The sequence below is a fragment of the Gastrolobium bilobum genome, unplaced genomic scaffold, assembly GCF_033153095.1.
Source record: "Gastrolobium bilobum isolate Gb01-03AN ecotype WA unplaced genomic scaffold, APGP_CSIRO_Gbil_v1 utg6459, whole genome shotgun sequence".
In the NCBI taxonomy this organism is placed as follows: Eukaryota; Viridiplantae; Streptophyta; class Magnoliopsida; order Fabales; family Fabaceae; genus Gastrolobium; species Gastrolobium bilobum.
Window position 1 is genome coordinate 4,900 of NW_026895412.1, and position 12,189 is coordinate 17,088.

The 12,189-nt window shown below is 35.8% G+C and overlaps 1 protein-coding gene across 1 annotated transcript; it reads right to left on the bottom strand.

Moving 5' to 3' along the window:
• Positions 1–517: 517 nt before the first annotated feature.
• LOC133310143 (protein root UVB sensitive 4) lies at positions 518–8,645 on the bottom strand. Its single transcript, XM_061511041.1, has 10 exons — positions 8,004–8,645; positions 7,331–7,477; positions 6,964–7,110; positions 2,959–3,021; positions 2,752–2,828; positions 2,332–2,437; positions 1,550–1,652; positions 1,306–1,454; positions 1,122–1,187; positions 518–964 (listed from the first exon to the last, which is right to left on the bottom strand). The coding sequence occupies exons 1-10, from the start codon at positions 8,466–8,468 to the stop codon at positions 725–727; spliced, it is 1,563 nt and encodes a 520-aa protein (XP_061367025.1). The 5' UTR covers positions 8,469–8,645; the 3' UTR covers positions 518–724.
• Between the last annotated feature and the right edge of the window lie 3,544 nt (positions 8,646–12,189).

Here is a 12,189-nt window from a genome sequence, read left to right on the forward strand (position 1 = left end):
TTAGCCTCATAATAACTTAACATTTTTATTTTATTTTTGGTATCCTAACTTAACATTTTTTTTATCGAGGGTGTTACACCAATTACGTCCCCTTCAATGCAGGTTTCAATTCCCCCACGTCCACAGCTGAAATCGTCTATTGGAGTCACTCCATCAAAGGTAACTCAAACATTCACTAGGCAAACAATTTGTGGATCAAACACCAAACAATTTAGCTTTATTTTTTACGGCATATTTTTAGTTTTAACTTTATATTAGCTTTCAAGATAAAAAAATTGCGGTTCAAATAATAATTAGTATTGAATTTTATGGCTTTTTATTTATCTAGAGAATCAATATTATACTTGACAAATACTAAGAACCGGGATTATTTTTTGCATTAAATTTTTATTTAAATAAATTTTCAAGATAAATTATTAATAACTTATTGCTTCTTAATTTTTTTAATTAAGGCAATATTTTGAGATCAACAAGTTCATTTATTTAATAAGTCAAGAACAATACTCAACAAGTCTCATATGGGGAAAGAGGAAAGGGAGGGGGCATTGCTATATGGCAACGTCCTATAATGTTGATTGACAACTTTTTTTACGTTTTATAAAAATCTTAAACTATTAATTACTTTTGAAACACATCCTATAGTTCAATACTAAAATGAATGATAATCCCCCAAACAATCAAATTTTATTAAGGATCCCATCCCACCATATTTTGAAAACCATCTTTAGTCACACACAAAACTGTATCGAGCCTGTTCTTGTGTTGACAATAAAATGCTCTTCACCACCCAACCCATTTTTAGCATTTGTTCAATCAAATTAGATAGATCCCTTTCTGCACACATCTTGCTATCCTCAACAATAAGAGACCAATCATCAAGTGTTGAGTTTGAAGCATTGCTTTCCTCTATATTAATCTCCCACTTACTACTTTTCACAAGCAGAGCCCTTCTGATATAGCAAGCCTAGACATCAAAAGATCTTTAGAATAAGCAAAACAGGTTTCAGTCCAAAGGAGATTATTCTGTTCCAGTTAAACCACATTAGCTACAACTAATGGTGTGTTTATCAAAATATTGATCATAATAGTTGAAAAACAATTAAGAAGAGTAGTCTTATCACCTGTAACAAACCTATGATTATATGTACTGCTTCGGCTCCTTCGCGTATGGAAAGAAGGATCCGATGCTTGAAGGTCACCACCAAGCGAAACAAGCAAATTAAAAACAGTTAGAATGCAAAACTACTTCAAAGGAAGTTATGAGGAAGAATAGGTACACAGGGATACACTCGTTATAATGCTCACCTGTCCAGTTTTTTTCAATCCTTTGACAATCTCAATGCATACAAAGTAATAATCCTCATCAGTTATACATTGTATTGTCTTTATTGACCATTTGGGGATTTGGTCCTTGGGATTTAAGCACCCTATTCTAATTGACCACAAGCTTTTACCTGAATCAAACCTCATTAGTTGAATATATGCTCATCACTAAAGCACACAAGTTGGAAATTATTAAACACGAATAGAAGAATCAGTAGTAGATCACCTTTGATTCCCAGAAAGTTAATTCCTTCGACCTCGCTAACCTCTGCAGGGGAGGGCACATATCCACACTCAATCCAAGTGTTCAGAATAATTTCAAGCCTATCCTAAAACAATAACACACCAACAAGACTGTAAACTACAAACTCTCAACAAAAGTCCTATGCCATAAAACCAAACCTGAGAGTTAAAAAAGGGAAAAACAAATTGAAGGTTTTTATGAAACAAAGTAGACAAGTGGAGGGTCATCACTCCAGTGATTCATTTCATCTCTTTCATTCAAGTGGAGAGGAAAACCAAACCAAAAGTTATTTCCCAAAAAGAGAGAGAGAGAGAGAGAATCTTCAACCCAGTGCCAGTAGTACAGAAAATGCAGCTGAATTTTTATCTTATTAGTGAGCAAATGAGAAGGAATACGCAAAAGTACAGGGCTAGACCGACATACAATAAGTCAATAATAATTTTTTTCCACTTTAATGTGCCAGTAATAATAGCAAATCTAAAGCTTGCTTTTTGTCCTTGTCTGAAAGTGGAGATACCATCCCACCACAATTTAAGCGGTATGTCAAATAAAGAAAACAGAATTTTGCACCCATCAAATCAATCAATCTCTCACTTTCACTCACTCAGTTTCTATCTCTAGGGCAAACCCCGGTGCACAATGCTCCCTCACTTGCGAGAATAGGGGTAAGGGTCAATTGTACTTAATTTTTGTCTTTAAATTATAAATTTGGAAAAGATTTAATCCATACTCAACTTCATAATTCAAGCAATCAGAAAACATACCTTAGTCAAGGTTTGCAGATGGACATGCTTTAGTCCTTGATAAATCCCAAAAAGGTCCATAGCAGCAAAAAAGGGATAAACAAAGAAACGGAGACCTGCTTGTTGTCTTGCAAGCCAGGAGATAACTTGAGTTAGAAAACAAGCCAATTTATTTATGCAATAAAAACTATAACAATATATCATAGACCTACACAGGTCTACATGGCAAGAAGAGTCAGTTGTAACATGTACTATCAAAAGTATAAGTGTAAACACTCTGGCCATGTAACATCATGTAAATTTTTTTCCTTTTTATTTAGAAAGATAAGGTCATCAAATTCTGAAGGGAAAATATACTACAGTCAGCTCTCAGTTCCACAGCTCAGGCAACTTATACATCAAATTAATAAGATCATTTCCTTAATGGAGGTAATTAACAACCTTTTATGGTTCTCAGTCCACAGATTAACAAGTGCAGCAAGCATAAGACCAAGGATGTCAAAGCAAACTGTTTGAATCTGAAATAATGAAACATATAAAAAATTCAGAATACAATCCATGTAAAATGCCTCATCAACATCACCATTATTCCAAAGTAGTTGGGGTCGGTGGCAGATGAACCCAAATGAAAAGAACATGCATGCTCACCTGTGCCTTAGCAGAAATTTCACCGAGGTTGTCTGCTATTGCAAAACTTTGATGAACAGCTGACTGCTTAAACAGAGTGAAAACACCAAAATTCACAGGCAAAAAGAAGTATATCAATCATTATACTGATGACAAAGACAGAAATTTTTTCCCAAACACATCCATTATTAATAAACTTATTATACCTAAAGTTGGGTAAAAGGCAAATCCATACAACCACCATATAAAAAGAAAAAGCGGGCAGTGCATAAAAGAGCAAATAGAAGGGATAAGGAATGTAACAGAGATGAACATGGCAAAAACTTAATGAATTTGAAAGCTAATAGCTAAGAGCTATCTATGTTACTCAAAATCATTTATATACATGAACTATCATCTGTCAAAAGTGCTTTATGCATTATTGAACATGGATTATAAGTTGGTATGGTAAAATTTATGCAGCCACATACAACAATGAAACTAGCAATCAGTATGACAAGAAGATATCTACCAACAGAAGTCCAGAGGTCTAAGGAAAAACAACTTTGGAGGAATCATTCACATATTTGATAACTTCTTTGTATTTAACTAATGATGGTTAGCATCTAACGGCCATGAAACAAGAGCCATCTGTATTCAAACATAAAACAAGAAGAATATGCAAGCAGTATACAGATACAAAGTAGATTAACGACTTAAAAATCCACTCACATAACACAAGTAACCAAATCTCTAATGCTTCTATAAAAGCTTCATTCCAGTGAATACAACAAGGTTCAACAAGATTAAATCGAGCTACATGCTATAGTGCTGCTATAGCTCAGATTGTGCAGAAAGAAATAAAGAAAAGTTTAACAGAATGTAAATGGTTCAGGGGCTTTCGAGATGCCCTGAGATCTCCCACTTTGCATAAGCAATTCTCATGACCTCCACGGTACCCATTCCTTCTTCACGTCCCTTTTTATCATCTAACGTCTCATCATGTGTAACAAACTCTCCTAACAAACAAGCTGACTCAGCATGCTCATTAGGCTGTGATACATCAGTATTGGGCTTTATTAAGTTGGGCCCTATCAATACTCCCCCCCTAAACATTCACCTTGCTCTCAAGGTGAGGTTTAGCCATCAAGAATCTTATGCCAGGGTCCCATTGCTTGAAATGCAAGGGCCAACTTATTTGCAGCGCATGTTGATGATCTCCTCCAGGATCCCACAATTGAAAATGTAGGAGCCAATTTATGCAAGAAACAAAAGAACTTCCATCGTGAACACCTTGGCCCATTTTAATCTTGGCAGCATCTACATCAGAATAGACTGGTGAATCAAGAATGCATCTATTATAAATTGACAGCTCTCCATGAATGTATCCACTGCAAACTGATTCTCCAAACAACCTCATTTTATCCATATAAATAATACTTACCTGCATCCCCTGCTCCTGCATGTACAAATGAAGCTTGGACCCCATGTCTACAAAAGCAGATAAAAGAACCACATGGTTTCCCGTCTTCAATTCCCTATCAAGCTGAAAAGCCCAACCATATAAAACACTAATATCATTGGATTGGGTTAAAGGTGTTTTAATATTCAATTGGACTTTATTCATCGGGTCAACAGCTTGGCCCAAAGTGTGCCACACCTCCTCTAACCTAATTTTCTTGTTTAGCATCCTCTCACATGTGTATTATGGAGTCCAATGACTGCAGCGGCGCAGTAAGACCTCCCCTCCTTCCCGTTGAAGATTCGCATCTGGTCGTTTAGGCAATGGTGGAAGGTTGACAACCACCGCCAGTGGCTGTGTTGTCGCTGGCAACTGTACATCCAAGACTTTGTTTATAAGCTCTTCACCTACTTTTTCCGCTTCGCTTGGGACGTCATCAACCCCTGCATTGCCCCACTCATCGTCTTCTTCCACTACCAAAATCTGAGGCTGCGCAACCTTGCAGCAATGAGAGAGTCTTCGCCTTTCTGGATAGCCGCTTCCTGACACCCCACTCTCAGCCACCTTTTGATTATTGCTGGTTGAACTTGCTAGGTTTCGTGTAAGGCCAGCATTTTCCCCCAAATTGACACTTCTTGAAGCGTTTCCACGCGTGTTGATCTCCACATCATTAGTCGGGACACATGCGTCATTTCCGGTTGTCTGATTTAAGTGGGTCACGTGACTAACCCCCTGTTTACTGCCCGTGGAACTTGAGTCCACTCGATTGGGCTGGTTTGTTCCTTCTGATCCAGCCCATTTCACACCATTGTGAACGCAAATTTCAACCCCAGCCCATGCTGTGTTTCGTTCCTCTATAGGAGTCGTTTCCTTCATCGTCGTTTCCTTCATCGTCGTCTCCGTCATCGTCTCCGTCAACATGGGTGGATTTTTCTGCAACAGCTCCGTTCGATAGCTTCCCACGACGTCCACCTTCAAGCTTCTTTTCAAATTTTCGCCTGAGGTGACATGCAAATTAGGATTTGTTCGCATGTCAGCCCCTGTTGCTGTTTGTGTTGCCTTCATGTTGTTCATCGTTTCCTTCATCAAATCTGGATGAAATCATTTGAGTAGCGCCGTAACAAATTCCCTCCAAGAGGCTCTCACATATATCCCGCTCCAGCACCACCACCAAGCACTAGCTTGACCTTTCATCAATTTCGCAACCCGATGAAGCCTCTCTATTTCCGGTATTTCATACGTTTCAAAGTACTGCACAATCTTGGTTAGCCATCCATAGGCTTCTTCTCCTTCAAACTCTGGTAACTCCAATTTCTTCTCGCGAACCATAGAACTATAAAATTCTCCATCATTCCTACAGCTTGGATCGCCCTGTTGCCGCTCGGGTCATCTTCTTCGCGAACCTCTATTTAGTTGAGAAACGTTCTGTAAAATCTCGTCAAGGAGCCTCATTATCTTTGCGTGGGTCTCCTCTACTTTTCTCATCTTCTCCAAACTTTCAAATCTGTTTTCCATATATATTTTTTATTTTTTTATAATAGCTAGGTTCAAAGCACCCAGATCGGAGTGCTCTGATACCAATTGATAGGAACTAAACAAATAACAACAAATTTCCCAGAATATTGCTTCTATAAAAGCTTCATTCCAGTGAATACAACAAGGTTCAACAAGATTAAATCGAGCTACATGCTATAGTGCTGCTATAGCTCAAATTGTGCAGAAAGAAATAAAGAAAAGTTTAACAGAATGTAAATGGTTCAGGGGCTTTCGAGATGCCCTGGATCTCCCACTTTGCATAAGCAATTCTCATGACCTCCACGGTACCCATTCCTTCTTCACGTCCCTTTTTATCATCTAACGTCTCATCATGTGTAACAAACTCTCCTAACAAACAAGCTGACTCAGCATGCTCATTAGGCTGTGATACATCAGTATTGGGCTTTATTAAGTTGGGCCCTATCAGAATCATTCACATATTTGATAACTTCTTTGTATTTAACTAATGATGGTTAGCATCTAACGGCCATGAAACAAGAGCCATCTGTATTCAAACATAAAACATGAAGAATATGCAAGCAGTATACAGATACAAAGTAGATTAACGACTTAAAAATCCACTCACATAACACAAGTAACCAAATCTCTGAATTTCAAACATATTGATAGGAATTACAAGTGCTGTACTGATGTATCACAAGGAACAATACATCAAGAATTATTATATCAGCATCATGAGAAATGGACACTTCTCGCTTTAATAACCTTTGCTATTCTTCCTTTCTAACCCCTCACCCCAACATTGTTACATCATTTCATGTGACAAACTAGGGTATCTACAATTCGATGCATACCTAGAACATAGCTTTCTTTATTCTATCATACAGCTCATACATATTCTTATATAACAACTATCATTCAGAGACTATTGTCGTCTAAGAAACAATCTAAATTGACTACATACAGAACAGAAATTCCATGAGAAGTATAATATCATAGAGTTAATGGCTCTAAACCAAGAAAGCATTTTTTCAAAAAGAAAGAAATTTAATACAGAATTTAATATATCATAGAGGATTGATCCTTACCCGAGTTGCTAAGTAGCATGCCAGGCTTATTTGTTTAGCAATATTGGCAATAGTTGCAAGCAACAAGAAGCACCCAGGAAATGCAGGAGTAAGTAACTCAAGTCCAATGCTTGCGACAAAAAGAACAGATGTAGAGAACCTGACCCTCTTTGTACAGCAGATACCCAAGAGAAAGAGAGAGATTTATCAGATTTCTTCATATATTATTAGTGCATATCAATCTGCAGTTCAATTACCATCATGTACTTCACATTACTGTACTTTGGGAGTTCAGGTAATTTTTTATCAAATGCCAAAATACAGTGTTGGTAACTGCAGAACAACAGACAGAGGAATATAGATTCCTTGAAAATGGAAGTTAAACTACCTTTAAATTTGTATCAAAAGCAGATGCTAAGCTAGCAGTGTATATACATCTGCTCAGTCGTCCGAGACCATCTTTCAAGACCCAATTAAGGGCAGCAGCTGATGGAAGGGAATGGGAGTATCCAACTCCAATGGCCGTAAACATTGCCTGAGATCAATGCATTTTAAAATAGTAAGTTATTATGCAAGACAAACGGTTGTAGTGAGATTAGAAGAACTTACATCATAGCTTAAAGGAGGATACAAAGTGTGCAACAAATGCATTATGTGATACGGATACAAAGAACCTTATTTAGCTCGCTCTCTCTTTGACCCCTTCTGATAACAAGCACAGCACATTGCAATAGATTGATAAATCAAGTTTTAATTTTTCCACAGGAATTTTAGATTATCAAATTTCAAAAGCAAACAAACCCATCTCTCTCTCTCTCTCTCTCTCTCTCCCTCTCTCACCCCTCCTGATGATATGCAGAGCACATGACAATGGACTGATAAACCAAGTTTGAATTTTTCCACCTGAACTCATGCATCATGGATTATCAATTTTCAAAAGCAAACCAATCCACCAATCACATAACATGAAACAAAACAACCATACAACAACTCAAACCCACCTACAGTTTTAATTTAAACAAATTACCCAAAAACAAAAAAACTAACAATCAGCGTAGTACCTGAGTAGCAAGAACTTGAAGTGCTGAGCTGAAAATACGATGCAAGAGCTTCCACTTCACATAATCCATGTAATTCCCTGAGACTTGTCTTGGAATGAAGAAGTCCTTAACAACAGAACCACATACCCTGAACAACGTAACATCAAAATCCACATCAGAAGACGCAGCACTACCATCAACACTGACCAACTGCAAGCAGCCACCATTCCAGAAGAACCTAGAGACCTTAGTGGGGCTCCTAACAACAAAGGGAAGGCGAATTGGCGAAGTGGGTGGTAAACCTTTCTCAACCCCTCCATTAGAATCACAGTTAAAAGAGGTTCTGAGAGAAGAACAAGCTAAGACTCTCCTCAAAAACAGATTTTGATTACTGGGTATTGACTCCTTGGTTGTGGGGTGTGTGCCTAGAAGGTTCCATGATATGGGGTGGGGATGAATGGTGGCTATGTGAAGAGAGAATGGCATGAGAATTTGAACCTGAAACTATAGACCTATGAAGAAGTGTGCTCTGGTTTCACAAAGGGTTTTCTGCTATGTGGTTAGAAAGAGAAGTGGACAAGTTCGAAAGAAGAATCTTTCGAGTTTGATGTATTGTAAAAAGTTGGAGCAGAACACGTGTTGTTGTTGCAGAATGCAGACGAAAATATTGGAGTGGGAATAAGTCGGAGTGTATCCTCTGATATGTTAGCTAATTAACATGACAATAAATATTATATGAAGCAATCGTAATTATACATAAGTGTGTTAACGATGATAAAAGAGGAGAGAAAAAAAATATAAGAATAAGAAATTATACAATCATCACTATTAATTTAATTATTAATAATTAAAATACTCTCACATCGTATAATCATGTTAAATTATACACCAGATAGGATCTATTTCCGAATAAGTTTGAGAGGTAGCCAAGAAAGAAACGGTAGAAAGGTACAGAAGTTTTGCGGCCGTTTAAGGAACATGTTCTTTTTAGGAGGGTTATTTACTTATTTACCGATACGGGTTTACCCGCAATTTTTTTTTCATTTGGTTGGTGAATGCCAGTTTTTTTATTAAAATAATAATAATTGAATGCTGCAAAATATAAATAGGTTGGGTTGAGCTGTGGCTTAAATAGGTTAGATTTGTACAAAATAATTTAGGTTTAACCTGTTAGCTTTGTGTAGGCTCGAATCATAATTCTAGTTTGACCTATACTAAAAATAAAGCTTAGATCTGTTAGCTTGTTTAAGCCTATTAGACATTCAGTATTTAAAAAATAATTAAAATAATATTAATTTATTATTCAAAATCATTGAGATAATAATTTTATTTAAAATAAATAATATGATATAGATCGGTCTATAAACCTATAGACTCGACATGTAAAAGAAAGCTTGTGGCATGCTTTCTAGATATGCTTTTTTAAAAGTATGGACCTGTTTTATTTGACTATATATAATAGGCTGAATCTGACCTAATGTAGGTTAGGCAGTTGTTAGGTCCTAGATAGACCGTATTGCTATACCGTATGGTATGCGCTCAGAGATAGTGTATATCAGATGTATAATAGGCTTATAGCCGATGTCCCAATCACTGCGCACAAGCAATAGGCATATAGCCAATGGGGTGGGTGTGTGCACAATGTGAGCAGTATTCGTAAATAGGTTCAAGATGTTTACCTGGGGTCCTTAAGCTCTTATTTATAAGAATTACCTTCCTAGGCTTGGGCCTTTTGAGCTCCCCCAATTGCAGTAGGATTCAACTCTCTTTCTGTTGGGATGTGATCCTCATCTTGTGCCCTTTGGCTGTTTAGAGTTGTTGAGATGTTTATGACTCTATCTCTTAGTAGATTCTTAATTGGGTAGTTGGGATGTGATATTCATATCCATAACAGCAGTAAATCCATATTAGGCCCTGACCTATTTACACCCCTAACTACAAGCACCTTAGCACTATTTTAATTTTCTTTTTTTTAATAAAAATTTGAGTGTTGCAAGGTAGTTAAAATCGGGATTTTACCTAAAATCGGAAGGAGGATAAAAAATTGTAAAACGTAAAATCCTAACGTAAGAAAAATCGTAAAAAATCGTAAAATCGTAAAAGCGTTTGGAATTTTGGTACAATTGTTTTGATTGAAAAAAATCGTAAAATCTAAGATTTAAATCAAGATTTTAACTACCATTTCGAGGCCCCATGTAGCGCTCAGATAATTGTGTCACATGTGCACCTATTTATGTCTAAATATCCATCAATCGAGCCCAACCCATTTCATTTTACTCTTATATTTATTACCCAAATTCTCTTATTTTCATTCTCAAATTCTTTTATTTTTTTACCACTAGATATCCATCAATCCAACCCAACCCAACTCATTTTACTCTAACATTTAGTGCTGAAATTCTCTTGTTTTTACTCTCAAATTCTTTCATCTCACTCCAACTGCTCTCATTCTCCTCATAAAGGTTAATATTCTATCTTTTCTAATTATTTTGATTAAAAATTAATAATTAGCTATTAGTGATATGTGGTTAAAAATTAGTTATTGATTAATATTTTATCATTGTTTTGTAATTTTTTCTTATTAATTTATTAGTTAAAAATAAAATTTAATTATTTATTTAGGTTGATTTTAATACTATTAATTTTTAGTGATTAAAAATTTAATAAACGATAAATGAATGGTTGTTGTAAAACACATGTTTTACATGGTGGATGACTACATGTATTAGGTGTTATTAAGTAGCATTATATGCCTTTGTGGTTACTAACATTTTGTATTTCTAAATAATGGTGTAACATACACATTATAGTTACAATCTACACATTATGTAACCTTTTATTCTTTTATTCTTACATAAACAGATGTTCTTTTTTTTTTCTTTTTTTTTGTAAATATAAACAGATGTTCTTAGGAAAACTAAAAGAAGAACAAAAGATTATAGCTAGTTACCGAAGAACTAGATTTTGAGAATCCATATTCAATTGTCTTCATCTCTTTCTCTATATTTTTTCTCATTATTTCATAGCACGTTATCAGCACGAGACTCTAATGGTGTAGTGAATCAAATTATAATTTTATACATGAAAAAGATTATGATTATAACCAATGGCCTTGAGACAAGATTAGTATTATTTTTGGCACTACAATCTTGATTGAAAGCTCCAAAATAGCTTGTGTTATGTTATCTAAAGTAACAAAATTGTTATAAAAAAAAAAAAAAGTAACAAAATTAGTAGTAATTGATTCGCGATACTCTGGTGGATCAATGAGAAATAGACTAAGCTCTAAAGACATATATCGTAATGGTTATCTCATTGAAAGCATGAATGAGTGATATTGAGTACTTCGCTTTACGTTTCTCGAACCTTTCCATAAAATTGTATTGAAAAAATGCAAATTCTTTCTTCTAGATTATAATACATGTATAATTTCAATATAAACTAATATTGTTACAAATCTGAAGTTAGTTTATCTAAAAATCTTTATCCTTTAGCATGAGAGATTAATTCATCTAGGTGTAGAGAATAGTGTTAGTATATGGATGTCCTAGAGACAATCTTTTGATTAGATTAGGACATATGTAGACCTTTTATATTGTCGCAAATAAAAGCATTATTTATCATGTTTCATATTTTGTCTCAATATTACTATTAATATTTATATGAGTAACTGGATAAACCCCTTGGAATAAAATAGGTATCTCTTGAGTATCTGTGATGAGATCACGATCATGAGGATTCAAGGATACTGCATGTTTATTCCTAATTTTATGTTCCTAGTCTAGAGACACTGAGAATGGGGATCAGTGATCTCGGGTAAGACTAGCACGACTTATCTACTTGTATTTGGATGCAAGGTAAAGACCTCATGAGCTACAGATATGGAGATGTCTTAGCTAAAGTCGTGGGTGGACCTATAAGGGTATAGCACGCACTGAACAGACCCACAAAGAGACTCTATGAGGAACTCTCACAGAGAGTATCATTAGAGTAGTCTCTTTATATTTGGGTATGTCTTTCCTAAGACCAGAAGTTATTACCTAGACTGTGTTCTAGAAGGCATGCTTTGATTGTGCACCTCGTATGCCTGAAACATGGAGACTCATAGGTATACTGTTGGGCTTGTCCTGAAAGAACACAGGGCTAGGGTGATAAGGAATTCGTCAAATCTCTGTGAGAGATTAGGTTATCTGTAAACCGGAGAAAT

Coding starts and splice junctions, on each gene's coding strand:
- LOC133310143 (XM_061511041.1), bottom strand. CDS start 8,468: ATGCCATTCTCTCTTCACATAGCCACCATTCATCCCCACCCCATATCA. Junction 1,653..2,331: donor ATCTGCAAACCTTGACTAAG/GTATGTTTTCTG, acceptor TTATTGTTTTAG/GATAGGCTTGAAATTATTCT. Junction 1,455..1,549: donor TAACTTTCTGGGAATCAAAG/GTGATCTACTAC, acceptor GGTTTGATTCAG/GTAAAAGCTTGTGGTCAATT.